At 43.5% G+C, this 23,324-nt stretch overlaps 1 protein-coding gene across 1 annotated transcript in view; it reads right to left on the bottom strand.

The window, feature by feature from the left end:
* LOC310788810 (CUB and sushi domain-containing protein 1) overlaps positions 1-23,324 on the bottom strand; it is a gene marked incomplete at its 3' end in the record, with an annotated part of 351,287 nt that overhangs the window by 185,852 nt on the left and 142,111 nt on the right. The window contains 3 exon segments of the mRNA XM_083650384.1: positions 1,315-1,436; positions 11,895-12,019; positions 15,782-15,863. Coding sequence (XP_083506510.1) covers positions 1,315-1,436; positions 11,895-12,019; positions 15,782-15,863 — 329 coding nt within the window.

Raw genomic sequence — 23,324 nt, 5'->3', positions numbered from 1 at the left:
AAAATCCACTAGTCCTGCCCACACCAACCAAAGTCACGTGGGTAGAAATCTCGTTCTGTTATTGGCCATACAATTTGTCGGGGCAAAAGTAAACAAACCCTCCCACTAGTCATCTGTCTAGCGGGAATCTACAGTCAATGGTCTAGCATTGCTGCTGTCATCTCATCGCCATCGGCATCATGGAGCATCATGGGCGGGTTATTTTGCTGTTGCTTTTGATCGGGCAGCAGGCATATCAACAGTCTTTGGCGGAACGAGAACATGAACGTCTGGTCAGAATGTGGGCATTCAATACTTTAATGATGTATGCATATCGTGGGAGACGCTCTGCTATCAGACGCGCTCATCAGAGAAGACAGCTGGCTGTAATGCAATCTTACCGCGACTTGTTTGCATTGATCTTACAAAGGGGACCAGTGAGGTACGTTCACATTCGCAAACATGCATAAATCACAACGTTGGCCAAAGCAAATAGCTGAAGGCCAAAGTGTTATCATAAAAGCATCTCCATGGGCTATCTCCATGAATGAATGAATGAATGAATACATAGGCGACTGTAGAGGCTACTCGTAAAAAATGTTGCCACCCTTCTTTCATCAATAAATAAGCCTATAAAATATAATTATGAAATAGTATAGGCTATAACATAATAGCCTAATTACTGCTTCCTCTGACTAGTCCGGGTGGGGTTCACACCAGCAATGGGCCGCTTGAGAGCGGACCGAGACCACCTCTCACAGGCGAACCAGAGTGCGGTTTTTAGTCCGCACCAGACTTCGAGTAGGTGCATTCAAACCGACCCTACGGACCGTACTAAAGGGGAAAGGTCTGATAGACCGGACTAAACAAGGCTGGTGTGAACCCACCCTTAGAGTAGACATGGGACACTGAACTCTCCATTGGAATTCATATTTAAATTATTTGAATGTTAACAGCTCTTGAAGGCAAGCTGACCCACTGCACCTACTCAACAGCCAGGAAATTGCAGGAAATATTCCTGTCTTTAAGAAAATAAAATCATTATTGAACAATTACATGCATAAATAACGTGCAAAGAAAACCACATTCAATTGCAGGCCAATCTCCGCCCAAGATATCTGCAAACCCAAATTATAAATATCAACCAGCAAGCAGAGGTGTTATACTCCTCACCAATAAAGAAAGAAAGAAATAAACAAACAAACAAATAAATTAATTAATTAATTAATGGATAAATATGTGTGTGTGTGTGTGTGTGTGTGTGTGTGTGTGTGTGTGTGTGTGTGTGTGTGTGTGTGTGTGTGTGTGTTAAAAAAAAAAGTCCAATAAGCTCACCTTCCCGATGTCCATTGCGGTGATGACCCACACACAGTGTGCATTGTTCTCATATTGAACGGGGTAGTTGGGAGAAGTTATGACCCCTCTGGGCCCCCGTAGGTTACTGCCACAGGTACGCGCTACAAACAGGGAAAGAAATAGAAGAGAGAATGAGTTTTAACAAAGATGTATTGGGTATAAACAAAATGATGCTTGCAGCGTGCTTGCTAATTGCTAATTACTTGAAAAGGGAAAATGGTGAAAGCCAGGTAGAGACACAAAGGAAAATATTAGACTGCATGCAACTGAAATTGAAATGGTGCAATTAAACTTTGGGAACTAGTGCGCCTACATATTATTATTATTGTTTCAATGTGAGTTTTTTCTATGCAATATATTTAGAGACGATGGTAACAAACACCTCTTCTGTTATCTGTTTTGTTCCAGCCAATCAAACCGCATGAGTTTTTGTAATTGTAATTGCCTCCTTCCCTTCCTGGTTGCCACTTTTTTAACAGTCATTTGAATTATTAATATGGGCAATTCAAGCAAATCCCATCACCATACTGATATTAGGAGCCACGCAATCGGAAAGATGCGTGACTCTCATTTTTCTTCTTTTCAGCGATGTGCCAGTGCAGGAGAACTTTGTGCTGTTGTAGCTCCAATCCACCGTCTGTGCGGTCTGTGCTACAGTACAGTGTTGAAACTTGAAACTTTTGAGTTGCGTGCAGTGCAACTCATGCACACGCACAATGCCCTACTCACCAGTAGGGCAAAATGTTGGCAAATTTTGGAGGCGATCGCATCAACAGTGCACCTTTCATACAGGTTCAACAAACATACTGTACATTGTAATAGGGTCAACAATGTGAAATCAAACTTTATCACATCACAGTGTGTACAGAACTTAACTTTCTAAAAATCACGTGTGTTCATCATCATTGAGCAGTATTTATTTAATAATTACTCAAATGGAGTAAAATGAATATTTTAATGGTTTCTGAGAAGTTGACATAATCACAACAAAAACTGCACGTTGTGAGCTCTACAAAGCTGGTCTTTATATGGCTGTGTTGCCATTCGTAAACCTCCTTGTAACCAAGGCTACTACATGATGAAGGTGTATCTGTTTATGGTGTGGGGGGCAGCCATCTTGTGGGAGTCGTTAGGTCTGATGATTGCTCTGCATGATCTTATTGGCCGAGCGATATGAGGCCATTTTACAGGAGCGGGTGCACCCTGTATGGTGCAAATACTGTTCCCTCGTGATGATCCCAAATCCCACCATGATCATCAGCCCACGCAGAGTAGTGCTTTCATGAGCCTTCCATGCTCTCCCCGAAGAACAGTTCAGTATTTGTATGGCAGCAACCCAAGGAGCATTAAAGCTGTTGTGCGCCAGAATGTGCCTGCCTTGCTAAAACAAACGGCATTGAAAAAAAATAATCTTATCTAACAGTGGATCTTCTTAATATCCAACATGGAAAGTATTCTGAGGTAGGTAACCTCACCTCTTGTCCATGGGTCCCCGAGTGCTGCCATTTAAAAAAAATATCCTGCCAAATTCAAGTGTCCTTTATTGAATCATCTCTTGGCAGTTTATGGAACTGAAATACGAGAATATTTGCAATGGATAAAATCAATGGAGTAGTACAGCATAAAAATATAAAATCACAATTTAGAATAAAAACAAGAATAAATTGGTGAATCTTATGTATTTTATCAACAGTCTATGGCACTGCTCCTGTGCATTTTTAGAAAAGGTACATTCTAGGCTAGGCGGTCGTGGGAATTTTCTGGTATTTTTACTGTAACCACGCCTTCCAAATTCCCCTCTTCTGCTGCTACAACTTTCAAAGTACAAGTTGCACTCCTCAGGAACCTGTACAGCCGCGTTAGCGACAGTCTTTTTCCACGATATCTCCCTAGCACAGTATTTTATCCTCATTGATTCTGTTCCACTTGCAGCAGAGGGCAATATTTCCTCCCTACAGGAGCTCATGAAGTTGCCCATGTATCATCGCCTTAAAGAGATATTTGGCAAAAAGAAATGTGTGGCTCATGTCAGGGATCCCCTTAGGGCACGCTGATATTAAAGGGCTTCCTTGACACTTTCAATTTGAGTGGGTTTTAGTCAACAGGCATTGTCACATTATGGGGGGGAAAGTTTTACCCAATGGTATTATTCACCTTTTATTGATCATAATGATAATGACTGGCTGCAGGCTATGGCTGCCATTGAGAGGGAGGGAGAGAGGATGACATAAGGAGGAAAAGGATAGGAAAGGAATGCAGAGCAGATGGGAGAGAGAGGGAGGGAGACTGTAGAGATGGAGGAAGAGAGAGAGCAGAGAGATGGAAAGGACAACGTGAGGAAGTTTGCAAAATGAACAAAGGTTGAGGGACAAAGTGCAGAGAAAGGAGAGAAGGATGGAGAGAGGGATGAGAGAGGGAAGGACAGAGGGATGGAGAGAGGGAAGGAGAGAGGGATGAGAGAGGGAAGGAGAGAGGGATGAGAGAGGGAAGGAGAGAGGGATGAGAGGGAAGGAGAGAGGGAGGGTGTGATGGAGAGAGGGATGGAGAGAGGGAAGGGGAGAGGGATGGAGAGAGGGATGGAGAGAGGGATGGAGAGAGGGAAGGAGAGAGGGATGGAGAGAGGGAGGGAGAGAGGGATGGAGAGAGGGAGGGAGAGGGGGATGAGAGAGGGATGGATAGAGGGAAGGAAAGAGGGAGAGAGAGTGTGATGGAGAGAGGGAAGGAGAGAGGGATGGAGAGATGGATGAGAGAGGGAAGGAGAGAGGGATGGAGAGAGGGATGGAGAGAGGGAAGGAGAGAGGGATGGAGAGAGGGATGAGAGAGGGATGGAGAGAGGGAAGGAGAGAGGGATGGAGAGAGGGAAGGAGAGAGGGATGGAGAAAGGGAAGATAATAGTCTGAGAGAGGAAGAGAACAAAGGAAGGAGTGAAAGAAGAAGGGCAAGGGGAAAGAGAGAGAGAGAGGGAGCGAGAGAGAGACATACTGAGAGAGAAAGGGAGAGTGAGGAAGACCTCAGATGACTGATCTGCCTGTTAATTAGAAAAGACACACTGAAATACACACAAGTACACACACACACACACACACACACACACACACACACACACACACACACACACACACACACACACACACACACACAGTGATTCATTCCACAGAGAGAGAGAGAGCTGTTTCTAATTAACAGTAAAGTCTCAGCAGAGACTCAGAGAGGCTCATGGGTTTGAATCCCAGGAGAGTGATCACACTGCCTCAATACACCACAGCTACAGGAATGTTTAACCTCTGCCTGTCCTCCGTCTGTCTCCACCTGTCTGTCTCTCTCTCTGCCTGTCCTCCATCTGTCTGTCTCTGCCTGTCCTCCATCTGTCTCCACCTGTCTGTCTGTCTCTGTCTGTCCTCCGTCTGTCTCCACCTGTCTGTCTCTCTCTCTGCCTGTCCTCCATCTGTCTCCACCTGTCTGTCTCTGCCTGTCCTCCGTCTGTCTCCACCTGTCTGTCTGTCTGTCTCTGTCTGTCCTCCATCTGCCTCCACCTGTTTGTCTCTGTCTCTGCCTGTCCTCCATCTGTCTCCACCTGTTTGTCTCTCTCTCTGCCTGTCCTCCATCTGTCTCCACCTGTTTGTCTCTGTCTCTGCCTGTTCTCCGTCTGTCTCCACCTGTTTGTCTCTCTCTCTGCCTGTCCTCCATCTGTCTCCACCTGTTTGTCTCTGTCTCTGCCTGTCCTCCATCTGTCTCCACCTGTTTGTCTCTCTCTCTGCCTGTTCTCCATCTGTCTCCACCTGTTTGTCTCTCTCTCTGCCTGTGCTCCATCTGTCTGTCTCTGCCTGTCCTCCATCTGTCTCCACCTGTTTGTCTCTCTCTCTGCCTGTCCTCCGTCTGTCTCCACCTGTCTGTCTGTCTCTGCCTGTCCTCTGTCTCCACCAGTTTGTCTCTCTCTGCCTGTCCTCCGTCTGTCTCCACCTGTCTGTCTGTCTCTGCCTGTCCTCCATCTGTCTCCACCTGTCTGTCTGTCTGTCTCTGCCTGTCCTCCATCTGTCTCCACCTGTCTGTCTGTCTCTGCCTGTCCTCCATCTGTCTCCACCTGTCTGTGTGTCTCTGCCTGTCCTCCATCTGTCTTCACCTGTCTGTCTGTCTCTCTCTCTGCCTGTCCTCCGTCTGTCTGTCTCTGTCTGTCCTCCGTCTGTCTCCACCTGTCTGTTTGTCTCTGCCTGTCCTCCGTCTGTCTTCACCTGTCTGTCTCTCTCTCTGCCTGTCCTCCGTCTGTCTCTGCCTGCCTGTCTGTCTCCACCTGTCTGTCTGTCTGTCTGTCTCTGCCTGTCCTCCATCTGTCTCTCTCTGCCTGTTCTCCGTCTGTCTCCACCTGTCTGTCTGTCTCTGCCTGTCCTCCATCTGTCTCCACCTGTCTGTCTGTCTCTGCCTGTCCTCCGTCTGTCTCCACCTGTCTGAAAAACCCAGAGATAGCGCAGGAAAACCCAGGAAAAACCCAGAGATAGCCTAATGGTCCCTACAGTACAGCCACAGACGACATAGCTGCAGACACATGTAATAGACATGCGTGCACGCATGCACGCACGCACGCACGCACACACACACACACACACACACACACACACACACACACTAACACGCAAACGCACACTATATACAGCTACATTAACATGATGTGACAGGGACCCTACAGTATGTGTCTGAGCAAGGGGACTGCCTCTCACACACACACACACTCACACACATACATATGCACACACACACACAGACACATTGACAGCAAGTGTCGAGAGGACAATGTCACACACTCCATACATAGCAGCAGCAGCACTCCCCTTGAGCTCTGTGTGTGTGTGTGTGTGTGTGTGTGTGTGTGTGCGTGCGCTAGCTGTCTTGCCTTTTGATTGTGGAGCAATAAGCCCATCAGGGTATTGTCAGTAAGCACGCGGGCAGCTAGAGTCGCTGCGTCGTCGCTCTACCACTTACAGTTATTCCTTTCTTTCTTTAGAGAGTCAGCCAGGCGGTCAGAAAAACACTGACCATGCCCATTAGTAGCTCCATATACTAGTACAATTGCCAAGCCAGTAAACATGCTTTTATTTTGGGGACAATATGGTGAATTTTGGGTCAGATATGCTGTACACTTCAATTTCTTCCGTGGATGTATATACCTCTGACTGCACGAGTGAAATTGTGAACCATTGCAACATAAAATAGCAATAGCAATAGGATACAGCAAAGAAAAATATGATATAAACAAGAATAGAGCAAATGGGGGTTATCAACATAATACAATTCAAGCTGTCTGTCTGTGTGTCTGTGGCGTAATCCAGAGTCTCCACCCTAGAAATCGAGCGTGCACGCTACACAGTGACATCCTCAGTGATTTTGTGACATCATCAGTGATGTCATAAATCCCCCAACATGTTGCATCCATGGCGCATCATCTCCACAGTCTCCACCCTAAGAAATCGAGCGCTACGGCAGGTGGTGTTAGTCGCGATTTCGCGGGTGGGCGGTGTTAGTCACGATTTTGCGGGTGGGCGGTGTTTGTCACGTTTTGTGTCACAAAGTCCTCGTGTAAACATAATCCAACAATATCGACACGAGAGTAAAAATGTATGAATGATAAAGTAAGGCCTCCAGCATTAAGTTGGTGGAGCAAAATAACAACAGTGGGAGCAGTAGAAGGTATTCTGGAAAGAATATGAAATGTACAGTAAAAAATGACTGAAAATAGTAAAATATATATATGAATGAATGAATGAATGAATGAATGAATGAATAAAGTTTATTTCGCGCCACATCACAAAAAAACAAACAAACATGCGAAACAAAACAAACATACGATGCTGGCCGAAAAGGTTAGGGCTGAAGCTATAAGCTTGTAAATGCCCTAACCCAGTTCATCTTATAAATTGCAAACTTTCCATATGGTCTAATTACAAAAAAACAAACAAACAAATTAACAAAAACAGCAAGCAATTTTTTTTTTTTTTTTTTTTTAAGCATTTGATCTATACGTCATATATACATTTTTAGCATTTGAACTATACATCATCGAAAGACAGTTAACCATCAGTTCTATATTTCTCCAGTATAAAGTGTTTCAACTTTCTCTTAAAATGAACAATATTTTTGCTTTCCTTTAACTCCTCCGGTAAACCATACCACAACTTCACTCCACAGACAGAAATGCACATGCTTTTCTTAGTGGTGTGCACAGTCGGCTGTTTTAAATTAAATCTCCCTCTTAAGTTATATCCCCCTTCTCTATCATTGAACATTTTTTGGATGTTGTTTGGCAGTAGATTTTGTGATGCTTTAAACACTATTTGTGCAGTTTTGAAATCCACTAGATCCCTAAATTTCAATGTCTGTGACTTTAAAAATAAGTCATTGGTGTGTTCATAATAGCCTACATTGTTCACTATTCTAATTGCTCTTTTTTGCATGGTGCTTATTGTCTGAAGTGTGCTCTTGTAGGTATTTCCCCACACCTCCACACAGTAGATTAGATATGGTAGAATGAGAGTGCAGTACAGTGTATACAGTGATTTATGGTTCAGAACGTGCCTCGTTTTACCCAGTAACCCCACACTCCTTGCTAATTTGGACCTGACATAGCTGACATGGGGTTTCCAGCTGAAGTTGTGGTCGATTATGACGCCCAGGAATATGTTCTCATATACTCTTTCTAAACTAACACTATCTATTTTTAATTCCACCGGTGCCTTCAAATGTATGTTACGATTTCCAAAAACCATGAATTTGGTTTTTTTTATATTCAAAGATATATATATATATGGAATTGATTTTAAGATTCTACAGATGCTTTTCTAGGTCTTGGCCTTTGTGAACCAATGATCCTGTATGAGGCTGTGTGCAGCATGAGCACCTCAAGCAGGACCTTGTGATTCTCACTGTCCAGGCTAAAGACTCAAGTGAGCGGGCCTTTTCTGCCTGAGATCCCTGGCTTTGGAAAGACTTGCCTTGGAGCTCAGGCTGGTAGAGTCACTATCTATCTTTTAAAACCCTTCTTAGAGCTTACTTTTATCATAAGGCCTGGTAATGTTTGATTTGATTGATTCTTGTTGCCTTGTTTGTTGTATCCTACTTAACTACAGTCACAGGCCATTCTAGGCTTTCCAGCAGGGGTTGCACCATCACGGTCCAAAGTGAACAGGGCTATTGTTTGCTATTCACTTTATGTTGCCACGCCCACTTTTTATCTTGCATGTAAGACACAATTGTATTTGTTCTTCCGGTTCAGCGTTAGCCGGCCGGTAAACATCGATAAACAAACTATGAATGAAGTTTGCTAACATTCAGTAGCTACACTGCGGCCATCTTCAGACATGCTCATAGCGTTACTGCTGCGAGGAGCCGATGGCTGCACCCGGTCGGCATTTAACGTTAGATACAAAATCACGTCGACAGTGTTTTCTCACTGCCACTAGCCTACAGTAGGGGTTGACAGCTAGTCCGACCGGTCACACAGCCAGCGCTCCTCGATGCTCGTAAATTTTTTCCAAATAGGTGTTATTCTGATAAACTGGTCACATAATTTGAGATTGATTGAGATTGAGATTGAGATTGAGAAAACTTTATTTATCCCCAAGGGGCAATTCAGTTTCTGCAGTTCATCACCGTTGCGGGTAAACACATTGTATCTCAGTCCTAAATCACAAGATACAAAATACATACATACACAAGAAGGGAAATAAGAGAGAAGCTCAGTGTGATCAAACAGAGGGGAAGTGCGTTTTGGTTCCTCGTGTCCCTCAGCACACATGGATCTGAGACGCAACATTGTTTGTACACATGTAAAGTGCATAAGGTGCATGTGTAAACAATTGGTTTTAAAAGAGACATAAAAAAATAAAAAAATAAAAAATTGCATACAAAAAAAGTGCAAATGCTAGGATGCACAGTGTTATTGGTTCAAGTACATACTACATGCATACAGTCAGTGCAGTTTCTACTTCTCTGCATTCAACAGCCGAATGGCTGAGGGAGTGAAGGATTTGGAGTAACGGTTTGTTCTGCAGGGAGGTGCTCGATAGCGCCGTCCCAGAGGCAGGAGGGCAAATTTAGAGGACAGGATATGGTCAGGATGGTCCATACGACCTTTTGCTTTCTGAACCACTCGCTTCTTCCACAGCACGTTCAGGTCACTCTGCTGGACTCCAATGATTTTGGAGCAGACTTTGACGATATTGTTAAGGCTGTTTCTGTCCTTCACAGACAAACCGTTAAACCAACATTATGAATGAAAAAGTTATAAGGCTCTCAATATAAGATCTGTAAACAGTGCACAGGATGGTTTTTGACACTTTGAAGGAGTTAATTTTCCTTAGTAGGTAGATTTTCTGTTGGCTTCTCTTAACAAGAGACTGTTTGTGTCAAACTTAAGATGCGAGTCAAACACTGTTCCCAGGTACTTATAAGAATCGACAATCTGGACGTCTTCACCATGAATGGAGCTAGCAACAGGGTCAGCTTTCTTATTTCTAAGATCGATTACAAGCTCCTTTGTCTTTGACACATTGAGATCAAGGAAGTTCTCATCGCACCATTGAACAAAATCAGGAAGGAGGGCACCACCGTGGTTCGACTCTGCCCCCTGGAGGAGTCGTCGGAGTATTTGACTATAAGGCTGTTGTCCCTGTTTGATCTGCAGCTGTCTGTGTACAAGATAAAGAAGACCGATGAAAAGACGCTGCCCTGTGGGGAACCTGTGTTAGAAGTTGAAATTCCAGACATAGTGCCATTTACTAAAACACGCTGTGTTCTATCCGTTAAAACGTTTAAACAAAGGAGCGAAAGTTGATCAGAAAAATTAAAATAGGATTTAAACCTCTCGATTAGAATGTGGGGCTGCATTTTGTTAAACGCTGAGGAAAAGTCAGCAAATAGAATTCTGGCGTGAGATCCAGGTTTCTCTAGGTGTTCATAGACTTTATCGAGGATAAGGAGCTTGGCGTCCTCCACACCTTTGCCAGTTTGATAGGCAAACTGAAGTGGGTCTATCTTTTCAGCAGCCAGGGAGATGATCTCCTCTTTTAAGATTCTTTCTAGGTTTTTCATCACAATGGATGTTAGTGCTATCGGTCTGAATTAGTTTACCGTAGTTCGTTTAGTAATTTTGGAATGTTAAAAACCGAAAAATCTGAAAAAATATTAAAACTTTATAACGGTTTGGTTTTTTTGCTTGAAAACAGCTTTTTGGCAAGTCTAAAAATGACTACGGTAGGCGTAATCTACTTCCGGGTCTAAAACGGAAAGACGATTACAAAATGACGTCATGCAGAAGCGTCCTTATATGGGCAAATTATAAGGTGAATAGGAGCATGATTTGACTGGCTGAACAGAAAGAATATCAGCTCGGCTCCGAAATCTGATGTGTAAAACATATGAAATACGTAAATGTGGAAGTCCATGTTATTATGAAGACAGGAGTTATATATCATATTGATATGGCAGCCAGAATGATTATAGCCATACACACTCTGCTGAGCGGGTCGTCTCAGGCTAGCAGATTCAGCCATCCCTTTAGTCCATAACTGTTGATACAATTCCATTTGTAAAGTGCTTAGTGTGCTGTTCCACGCCAGCAGGATCAGCTTATTGTGTTCAAATCAATAGCAACTTCACATATGCCCTCTTGCATTTGTATTGGGAACTAGGAATCTCCCGGTTCAAAGGTCAGCAACGCCCCTTGTGACGTCACCGGACATGGGATTTCCTACCCGCGATCTCAGGGGAGCCTCACCACCACCGACCTCAAAGATGGCCATCCAAGATGGCAGGCTCGCGCTTCAGCAGTAGTGAAAGTTATAGTTAATACTGTTTATTAGCACTTCTGACTTATTTGTGTCTCATTAAATCAGCTGTACACACAGCACTGTCTAACATCGATCTATGGACAATATGTTGCTACATTGTTTGTATGCGCAAAATACAGAAAAATGCATTGTTATCAACTGTTATTGCTAACAATGGCTAGCCTGGCTAGACCCACCCTGGCTGGACAGTCGGGGCCTGTTTTAATGGGACGCGGTCAACTTGGGTGTGACGTCACTCAACTGGGATACCCCTAGTTCCCAATACAAATGGAATGGACCAATATTATTGAGTAATGTTGGGAACTAGGGATAAGCCTCAGTGTAGGTCATGTTCCCTGGACCAGGTGAATGCAGTTAACTGCATTCACCTGCCATCGTAGGTGTGAAATAGTCTCTGATTAGGAGACTAAACCCACAGCCTTGGCCCTCAAAGCATTAACCCTTCAATCCCTTACCCTTACTTTGCTACTGAGTGAGTACATTATGCAATGTGTTAAAAAAGCGTTAATGTGCATACACTTTGGTAGAATGTACGCAGTGCAAGCCGGTCCCAAAGCAATCAGTGCATTTAAAAACAAATGGAAGTCTATGATCAAATCAAATACTTATTTCTTTCTCTCAGGAAAGCAAGGACCAAAACACGTGAAACAGACAACCAGACAGACAGACAGACACACAGACAGACACACAGACAGACAGACAGACAGACAGACATACACTTACTTCTACAGATAGGTCTGTGGTCACTCCAGGCAGCCAGTGTGTCTGTGACTCGTTGACAGGTGATACTTTTAGATCCTTGCAGCACGTAGCTGTCATCACAGCTGAACTGGACGCTGGAGCCCACTCTAGTTCAGGGAAAAATAACAGTAATAACACTTGTCAAAAATAGTAATAATAACAATTCTAGCTGTCACTAACTCAGCGTCATCAGGTGATACTTTAAGAAAGCCAGAGAACACAGCCAACATCACAAGAGAACTGAACCCTTGATCCGAAAGAGTAGAATTAAGTAGAAAGAATATGAATGACAGTCACGATATGAATGATTCATTGGCTAGATGAATCCACATGGAACATAACAGTCATCACAGATCATCTAATTAACATAATTCCTCTATTTCTGTGTCCCTATTGTAGGGCTGGGCAATATGGTCTAAAAATAAAATCGCTGATTTTTTTTTTATGCTAAAAAAACAAATGGAGTATATGACAAATATATCAACCGCCAGTGCATTTGTCTTTCCACTGGTGCCCTTCTTGTCATATGGGATGCTGCTCATATGGGTGAGCTGCTTTTCAGCAGGTGTTTGGGGGCTGCCACTAGCTGTCGGAGTGCCACACACTTCTCCTGGACCAACTCAACTTCATTACAATGGACAGTGCTTCGCTTGACGCTGGATGTTGCAAAAGCGAAACAGGCTCGTCACTTTCAAGATTCAAGATTAAAAGATTTTATTGCCATGTCAACAAAAGTTGATAGGAATTTGTCTTGGTTCACTCTCAGAGACAAACAAAAAACATAGCAGCCAACGACAGGAAACATACAGGAACAGTTCTCAGCTACAGCATATACAGTAGAAAGTGCATACAGTTTAAGGTGCATACAGTTTAAAGTGACAACTGTAATGTGTCAGTGCAAATTCAAGTGCCTTACGGCTTGGAGGTAGGTGCTATCTTCATACTCCTGTATCTCCTGCCTGATGGGAGGAGGTTAAATAGGTGGTGTGCCGGATGAGAATGGTCTGCAATGATTTTGTTAGCCTTCCTGATTATTCTTTTTGAGTAAAGTGATGACAGTGAGGGGAGACTGCAGCCGATAATTTTAGCTGCTCGGCGTACTACTCTTCCCAGCCGAGTCTTGTCCTGAGTGGTTGTGTGACCAAACCAGACAAGCATGGAGAAAGTGAGCACACTCTCAATAGCCGACCTGTAGAAGTGGGTCATGGCTACTTTACTGACCCTGAATTCTTTGAGCTGCCGCAGAAAGTAGAGACGCTGGTGGGATTTGCTGATCTTGAGACTGGTGTTGAGATCCCATGATAGGGATTCATGGATGGTGGTCTTGTACTTGTAGGAGCGCGTGCTGCCATCTTGATACTGTGTTTGGATCTGAGGGGGAATCTCTGTCTATCGAGTGGGGCTTGATTGACGCAGAGCAATCCATGCTATAGAGAGGCAAAGTGAACGTCACTTCCTGCTTCAGCACTGCACCAGAGATTTTCTTCCGCAATTTATTTTCCCATAGACATTTCGTAAAATGCTTATGAAAATAGTTTGACTTGGTCAAACCAAACGGTTCAGCTATATTTAGAATCTTAAAGTTTCTTTTTTTTTAAATTAACGTTTTGGTCCGAGTGAAATGTTATGCGATCTCTCCTGTTTCTAAATATACCTGAACCATGTTTGAACAAGTAAAACTATTTTATAAGCATTTTGCGAAATGTCTATGGGAAAATAAATGGGCGGCTGAAAATCTCTGGTACAGTGCTGAAGCAGGAAGTGCTGTTCCACTGTGGCTCTCTATATTCACCCAGGTTAAAGTGAATCTGACACATCATCCTAAACCTAAACTCAACCATACATTTGAATTCAAATCCTTTTCTGTTCTCTGCTCTCCTGTGCTGTCCACTTCTGTCTCTCCTCTCTCCCCCCGTCCCTCGTGTCCCCTCCGTTCATTTGTTCTAATCTTTCTTGTTGTCTCGTCCTCTGTGACTCCATGCTGTCAAACACATGAGAGGGACACGCGGCCATCTGGACATGGTGTCTTGTGTGAAAGGCTTAATGTCTCCCCCCCGCTGGCAGACGCAGCAGTCGATCACCTGACCAAACACCCTCGACATACAGTAGGGTGCTCAGTGGCTCCACCCTGTGGTTCCACACACTGCTGTCTCGAAGAGCCGGGCCACTCTCTCTTTTGTCTCGCCTTTGTCATCATGGCAAGACGGGTCATGTCTTCTGCTATTTTGGCGATGCTGAGTGCTGTGAAAACACCTCATACCGAGCCACTCACTGTCAAACTCACAATTACAACATGAACCATTAGAGGGCGGACGTGAGCATGGCTTGTGTGGATGGAGAGATTGCTATGACACACCCAGTAATAGGAGTGCTCCGTCTATCAGTGGGAAATCTGTGTTCTCTCTCCAGAGATCTCTACCGGCGTAACTCATCACACCATCCTTCTGTTGCAGCTCCTGTATCTCGGTGCTTAATGATGATTGGATACGATTGCATACCACACACACACACACACATGCACACACGCACATACATACAGCCACATGCACACACGCACATACATACAGCCACATGCACAAATACACAGAGATAATGACCTTTCTCTAACTCAGAAATCTCCACTAATAGGCCCTACTGAGCGCGTGCAGTAACGATTGCAAATGGCGACGACGGAGAACAGCAGGAGCTGCAGATTAAAAGATGATTCTTGCTTTGCTCATATGATAATCCACGTGTTTTTTTTAAACCTGAAAAACGTCTCAGAAACAGAGAATCTCCGTCTTAATTCTCTGGTAATCGCAACATAGAAGCGAGAAACAATTTAGCCGCCATTGATGCTAAGTGGATGAGTCACAGGGAGATGAGATCATTTGAAATTGCTCGATCCTGATTAAATGAAATTAACTGTCCCTTTGTGCTGGTTGGAAGACAGACATCATAGAGTGAACCAGGGATTTCTTCTAACGTCTTGATTGGCCAAGTCCCCAGTGTGAGAAGAACTAAGCACTAAGAGGATATCTGGCTTATGAAAAATCTGTTACACTTCTCTATCTGCAACCTTTATATCAATATATAGTCAAAGGGCAGAACAGCCCGGGAAGCGGCGAGTCATGCATATTGATGAACGCTGACTGCACACACAGGGCCCTCGCAACAGGGCTACCAGTGATTTCCCTACAGCAGGGCTTTTCAGGGGCCTCCCCTCGGCCCTCGGAAAAACAAAAAAAATCACTTCCATAAACTAAGCCTCCCCTGAAACTGTGTGGAGCCCACCCTGGGGAGGCACGCAAACCCCCCAACATATCGGCTGATATATCGTTATCGGCCAATATCGGCCGATAATATCGGTGGAGCGATATATCGGTCGGGCTCTAAAACAGCCACAAAATGCTGTAACAACAGGTCTCTAAAAGACAGAAATTATTTATGTTGAGACAACAAAAACAAAACAGAGAGTCTCCGTGGAAATGGAGAGGAAGTTTGTGAGGAAGCTTGGTGACCATGGGACCATGACTATGACAAGAATACTTTGTGCTGGGAACAACTGAGCTGTTCTGAATGGGGGGGGTGGGACAGCAAAACATAACCAAAACACCATGTACATGCATTGAGTTGACATTCTGCTGCTCCCATATCAGCCCACTGAAATTGTTGACTTCCCCAGACTTGAGCTTTGGTGTGGAAATGTAACGGCCAGTGTCTGGGGCCCTGGCTTCTACAGGCCAAAAACCAATTCTGATCCCCGGCGCTGGCCCAAACATAGGCAGCATAGCTGTACAGGAAAGCTGGGTGTTTTGTCATCATTGTCTAAAGCTGAAAAATGACTCGAGCACGGGGTGAAGTGAAAGAAATAGAAAAAGTGAACTGACTGGAAGGCAGAGCCGATCCTCTTGCCATTTTCTGGAACTCCAGGATCTGGGCAGACGTCACCAGCAAGACCACTTTGACTCACTGAGGAAGAGAAAGGAGAAGATATAAGCAGTGTATGACTGTGTCTCTGTGAGATGTTATAATGCTACTAAGTACTAATGTCATCAGGAAACTTTGGAACACATTTTATGGACACCCTGTAATCAATGGAAATGTGTGGCAACGTATAATGTTGCTGACAGTCAAATCATTCAAATGTTTTCACACTCCCTTTCTGTGCAACATTGAGGTGAATATTCTCCTGCTTTCTGTGTAACTTGCAATTTTGCGGAATATTTTCTCAGAAGTGATGATTGTTAAAGTGGAGATGAAATGGGTCCCGGGCACCCTGCCAGCACACAGGCCATATGGGTTGGCCATGTCATGATGCAAGCACAGTCTCATACTGTAGCACAGAATATGCTGATTATTTCTGTATGATTTTGTAAACTCATTTTATATACGTTACTTTGTGACATTTTGAATCATTCATGGCACACGTACGTATATGGGTCTTATACGGAAAAAAAGTTCTGTTCAAGAAAGTTCTGTTATGAAATACCGTTGCTTGCGTGAACAATGCTTGACGGGGTGTCGCTGTGTGGAATTGAAGAAAATCATTTTTGCTGACAAAATAGTACTCTAACATCCAGAGAGGTGATTGTGACGATACAAGGATAATATACTGTAAATAAATATACATATAGTGGTACTTTTTTTTTAAAGTCTCTGACAGTTGATCTGCACCCCAGTAGAGAAAATGCAACATTTACACTAAGTTAATATACTGCATGGGTATTCCGCTAGTTTATATAATGCTAATGGTGACAAATGATAGATAAGATAAGATAAAAGAGGAGAAGATAGACCAACAGTCAGTCAGTCAGTCAGTCAGATAGATAGATAGATAGATAGATAGATAGATAGATAGATAGATAGATAGATAGATAGATGGATAGATGGATAGATAGATAGATAGATAGAAGTTTGGTTGCTCTATCATCAAACGTTTGGGAATGATGCCTCACTTCCTGTTTGTGCGTCTTCTTCCTGTGTGAGTCATCATGGCCAAACAGTTTGAATCTGTGTATAACAGCTGTGTAACATCCATAACCTATGAAGTCCAGATATGCTGTGTGAAAAATCACATGTGGGATTTGATTAACTGTGCGGAACAAATAGTGCAAAATAGGCTTTGCATGAAATTCAAGATTGTGGAAAAACGTGTCCAAAATGAAAGCCTATATGTGCGATATCGAACAGGAGCGCAGAGAGTCTCTTCTCTATATTCAGTCGCTCTGAAAAAACACGCCTCATCTACCTGCACCTGATCTGCTCTCTGAGAAAAGCACAAGAGCCACAAAAAAAACATGGCGTCTTTTTTGCCCGGCTCATACTCGGCATCATCTAGCACTCTCTCTGGCTGGGAGCATCTGCTGCCTTCCTAAAACCTCATGTAAATGTAAATGAGAGCAGACAACAGGGCAGAAGCCAGTGGAGACCCCAGCTCTGTCTTAATGGAACTCTGTGGATGAATAATGATAGTTAGAAAACACAGAAATCAACGGCTGGAGAGAGAAGAGAAGAGAAGGAGAAATAGAATACAGAGGAAATAAAATGGATGGGCATGAGGAGAATGTTGAGAAATACTGATAGAGGAAAAAAGACAATCAAAAGAGGAGATAGGGATAGGGAGATAGGGAGCTGACCTCCTTTCTACCACTCTTTCTTTGTAAGCCTTTTTTTTGCCATCTTTCTCTCGCTCTCTCTGTCTCTCTTGCTACTCTCTCCCGCTCGCGTAGAGCCCGACCGATACCGGATTTTTGAGGCCGATGCCGATACCGATATTAGGAAGTTAAAAAAAATCTGATATCGATATATCGGCCGATATTCTTATATTATATTATACACATATTACAAAAATGTTTGCAATGATGCCTTAAATATCAAACACTTGACAAAGATATGACTTGACATGACTTGAGATATGTAATGTAGGCAGGATATTTTACAGTCCAAAATGACATCAATGCAATGAAAAAGTAAACTTCACTGGGAATTTGATCATTATAAATAAGAAGAAATACAAAAACACTAATAGAACAAATATAAAATATAACTTGAGTTAAGAAAAAAGATCAAATATACACAACACATGCTGTCTATAACTTAAAAAAAAAAAAAAATGCAATATCAGCCGATGTATCGGTCGTGCTCTACTCTCTAGTTGTGCATTCTCATCTTGATCACTCTGCTCCTCTGATACTTTCTCACACACACACACAGGCCATTTACGGATGAGGAAGTTTCCTATATCCCAGCATAAAAGAGTGATGGATGATGGGCTATGTTTGTATGTATGTGCGTGCGTGATTGTGTTTAGAAGTGTGCGCGTGTGTGTGTGTGTGTGTGTGTGTGTGTGTGTGTGTGCGCGCGCGCGCGTGCATGCATCCGTGTGCGATACTGTATGTGTGTGTAGGTGCAAAAAGAACAAGCTGTCTTGTTGTTTTTCTGTTTTTGATGTTCTGTCCAAATTCACCTCTCTCTCTCTCATATTCACAAGGGTTTCATTGGCATCAAAAACAAAGGTTCATATTGCCAAGGCAAATCCAACTCATGCAAACAACATGAGATGCTATAAAAATGGCTGCCAAACATCATCACTGCTGGGCTAGTGCCAAAAATATTCAAGTTGACTTAATCCCATATTTGCATTTAAAATAATCCATCATGTAAACACAAGCGTATGATGCATAACATCATTTACATATCATCAAAGGGTTTTCGGCAAACTTTTCATCCCAAAAAAGATAATTTTTCAGGAATTGGTAAGAAGTGATTAAAGGAGAATTTCGTTTTTTTTTAAACTTGGAGCCCTCTCCAGGTTTGTCACCAAATCTCGTCAAGTCCCGCAAGACTTTCCTGCCGGCTGGCCTGTGGATGCTGTGGACTGCCTTGATGAGATTTGGTGACACTGACCCGAAAGGAGGAAATGGGATGCCTGTAAATACCGCTGGAAATAGCCCGGGGGAGATTGGCAGTCTGATGTTTCTTTATATATATATAATGACGATATGGGTCGAAAACGGGAAGAAAACTGTCTATTTACATGGAGGAAGAGCACGCTGCCATGTGGCCCCGACGGAGCGCATTCAAGGACTGGCTTGGAGTACTATTTCGATCACAACAACGCCTACGACGGTCCAAATTGCTGCGGAGAACACTGGGTGAGTCGTCAGGTAACAATTAATGTGAGGAGGAAAAAACGAAATTCTCCTTTAATTCTCTTGTTGATGCCCATGTATTTTCTGACCTGTCATTTGTGATAGACTCCACCACGTGTCAAAAGCACACTCCTAGACAAGTCCTTTTGCTATTTGTCCAAAGACGGCTGATCCCTTGTATTCATAGTATTCCCATGATGTCACAAGCATTTTCCTACCAATATGGTGCTACAATACACACAGCTCATTGGCTGTTTATGTCACTTGATTGTAATCACCCGTTAATTGATTACAATCACCTGTTGATGTAACAGGATAATAGCTAGCAAGTTTTACAACTCTTGTAAGGCATCCTGCTGGGCCTATTAGTATTCAATTCAAACTCCCACAACACAAAAACACTCCACATCCATCTCTGGAAAAAGTGAATGATGCATAAAGTATATTGATTGAGGCGTGATTATTACTCCCACCATATTTGATCGGCCCAACCCCCCTAGGAAAGTGTTTACCTCACACACAGCACAATTACCGGATTAACTGCACATGACTCAGACATAGGCACACAACACAATTATCACATGTTCATCATTAATTAATTGTATCCTCTCTTCAAGATCCAGATGCCTATATATATTTTTTTAAATCTGCATGCCTTCTTTGCTAATGCGGTTAGCATGCTACTGTAAGGTAACAGATATTGTTGTGGCTGCAACCACAAACTCACCGGGATGTAAAATGTTCATCGTGTATCGTGTCAGGAGTCTTTCTTCTCAATAATGCTCTTTAGTAGCACCCGACAGAGCACTGGTGGCCGTGCCCATGCCACAATAACCCCGACAAACCTGGCTAGCTCTCTCCTAGCTTAGCCTAGCTCTCCACACACTGCCGTGTCTCTCCAGGGCACGCACTCCAACTCCCCCGAGCTGTTCCGCTCTTTCCCACCTCCCACAGCTACCCTCGCCCCAGCCAATTCCAGGTGAGCCTCCCATCTCTCAGCCCACCCACTGGCTGTACGCTGCCTTCACACAGGCCCACCAAACCCTCGTAAATCCCCAGAAGGCATGCTAAACCCCACAGATAACCCACATGGCACAGTTCAGCACAACTCACAGAGACAGTCAGACATACACAAATACAGTAGCGTTAACCCCAAAACGAGCCCGCTACAATTAGTTCTAAGCATCTCTAGGTGAAGTCGTAGCTCCTCCATCAACTCTTGTTCTCCAGTGTTAAACAAACCGTATCGTTCTCTAGCACTAACTTTGGTTTAACTCCAAAACACTGACAAGACTGAACCACAGAGAAGAGGAAGGAGAAAAGATTGTGACAAGACGTGTGCTGCAGCTGCTGCGTACTGAGTGCTGCGCTCACTGTGCTGTATCAAAGATGATGTTAGTGTGACAAGAGAGACGACCACTCATAGTGGTCTCTGCTGCGCGCGAGGCAGAGAGGCAGAGCGGATCAATAACTATCGACTTCATTTAAAGGGACAGTAACATAATGCCCAATCGAAGGTTAGACTACGCTGGTTCCAGTTGCAAGAGCTAGACAGACAGCTAGCAATGTAGACAGATAAATGCAAATCCATTTGCATTGGGAACGCAAAGGGGAGCAGCATGGAAGTGTTTATTTACTAACGACTGGCAGAGATGGGAAAAGTACACACTTAAGTAGAAGTACAGTTACTTATGTAAAAAAAAAAATTCTGGTAAAAGGAGATCTGGTTCAACTTATTTACTCAAGGAGAGTACAAAATTACAGGCTCTGCAATGTAATCAAGTATGAAAGCAAAAAGTATTTCTACCTGCTGTTTCTGTGCAAAGCTGACTGAACCTCACGACATATTAAGATAACTCAAATTTTTGCACGCTCAATTGGGTGGGGACTCTGTCTGGAGACGATGAACCGAACACACGGACACACAGCTCTCCAATGATAGTAGTAGGATTGGCTACAGGTTGTGTATGCTGATGGTATTTAATCTCTGGTCCTGGATTTGTTTGAAACACAGTCACTGAAGAACTAAATCTATGGAATGAAAATAAATAAACTGACAGTCCTTCAAGTCAGTTTTGGTGGAGCACGAAGTCCTGCATCACTTGTGTTAGTGGGAGGGAGTGGACTACATGATGGGCCAGACTGGGAGGACATCTCTTGGCCTCCAGAAAGACCCTGAGTGCCTCGGGATCCGCCCTCTCCTCCAGCTGTGCCTGCTCCTGGGTCCTACTTGAGTAGACCTGTACTTTGGGAGGAGGCATGTGATAAAGCACAATCCCAAACGTTTAATTCACGCCTTAAATTGCTGCAGTATAACTGGTTGATGAGAGTCTATGTAACGCCAGAGAAGATCAATAAATACAATGGTGCCATTCCTGATTTATGTTTCAAGTGTCGAAAAGAAAAAGGTACACTTTTCCACTGTCTATGGCAGTGGAGCCAAATCAAAACATTTTGGGACGCAGTAAGAAAGTGTATCCAAGATATTTTGTCCATACAAATACCTTTAGATCCAAAGCTCTTTATTTTAGGATTATACCCACTTAACTTTAACATCAGAAGGAGACAGAAAAGGTTTTTGGATATAGGTTTTCTTTTGGCCAAAAGAGTTATTGCCGCAACTTGGAAACAGGTTGGTAGGCCGGGGATCGGGAGATGGATTTCTGAGTTAACAACAACGCTGCCCTTAGAAAAAATCACATATATCATCAGGGGTAAACAGGAATTGTTTGACAGCATTTGGGGCCCTTTCATTTGTTATCTAGAGAGGACAGATGTGGCCGACATGATGGAAGCGCCTGGGACTGTTTGAAAGATTGACTGTTTCTGTTTTCATCTGCATTTTTTTTTTTGCTTCTTTATTCCATTTGCTCTCTATATCCCATTCTATGTACCTGTACCTGAGTCAAGATGTAACTGAAAAAGTGTAACTTAAATTAGTCAGCCCCCAGGAGAATCATGGTCTGTATGTCGGTGTGTTTCTTTGTTTTGTTTTGTTTGTTTGTTTGTTTTTCTGTTGTGATATTGTGGGGAGGGGAGGGAGGTGGGATATATATGGGATGTTTGTATTGTAATTTGTAAAGGTGTTAATTGAAAACAATAAATACAATGTTGGAAAAAAGTATACCTGTACTTAAAATCCTACTTAAGTACAGTAACAAAGTATTTGTACTTAGTTACTTCCCATCTCTGACGACTGGTGAACCAAAAAGAAAACACGGTCAAAGAGAAAGCGATACAGGGAGAGAAGGAGAGAGGCAGCGATGAAGAATGCCAAGGATGTGTGTGTGTGTGTGTGTGTGTGCGTGCGTGTGTGCGTGCGTGCGTGTGTGTGTGCACGCGGGTAATCAGCTAACATGCGTTTCACGTTTTAAGTGCTTTTGAGGTGCTCTTCAGATGCCTGCTGGATGAGGAGCGTACATGTGAAGTGCAGTTTGTTGGTATGCTGTCTTCCACTGCTCTCGTACGCTCTCTCTCTCTCTCTCTCTCTCTCTCTCTCTCTCTCTCTCTCTCTCTCTCTCTCGCTCTCTCTCTCTCTTCTCTCTCTCTCTCTCTCTCTCTCCTCCGCCTCCTCATAATAACAGGCCAATCAAGCCAAGAGCACAAGTCTCCTACAGTCATCTTATCTTCCCTTTCCCATTTTATCCACAAGATGCTCCACATAAGTGTCATTATGAGAGCCATGCGTGGCATAGGTTATTAAAGTTGATTCTAACGTTCAGATGCTTCAGATGGTTAGCTCTCCTGAGAGCTAACAGCAGACAGCATTTTTGCATTTTTTATCATATTCAATAATCTTTCAAGACCCCCCAGAATATTTTGTACTGTGAATACCGGTATATAATTCACCTTATCATTTGCCCATACAGACACTGCATGATCACCCCCATCACGGGGGATAGTGCTCCATTCACTCCCACACACCAGCATAATTTTCCTTGAATTAAACATAGCTAAAAGCTGTTGTGTGGTGGGCTGCGCAGACAACAAATGTAAAAAATCACCAATTAAAGTTTTGGTGTACTCCCGAGCAAAACAAGGAAGCCATTGAGAATTGTAGAGAAGGAGAATGTGGATCTAGCTATCAAGGAAGTAAGTTGGAGTGTTCAATATATCGTATATATGATCTTTGTGTGCCCATGTTAAGGTGGGATACGAACCGCCGACCTTCGGCTTGGGAGTCCGACAAGTTAACCGCAACACCAAGAGAGCTAGCTCCCTTGGCGGAGCGGATTAACTTGCCTTTATACTGGGGAGTGAGTTTAACCAATCCACTCGC

The sequence above is a fragment of the Poromitra crassiceps genome, assembly GCF_964638095.1.
Source record: "Poromitra crassiceps genome assembly, chromosome: 14".
Classification (NCBI taxonomy): domain Eukaryota; kingdom Metazoa; phylum Chordata; class Actinopteri; order Beryciformes; family Melamphaidae; genus Poromitra; species Poromitra crassiceps.
This window is presented reverse-complemented; position numbering and strand designations above follow the sequence as displayed.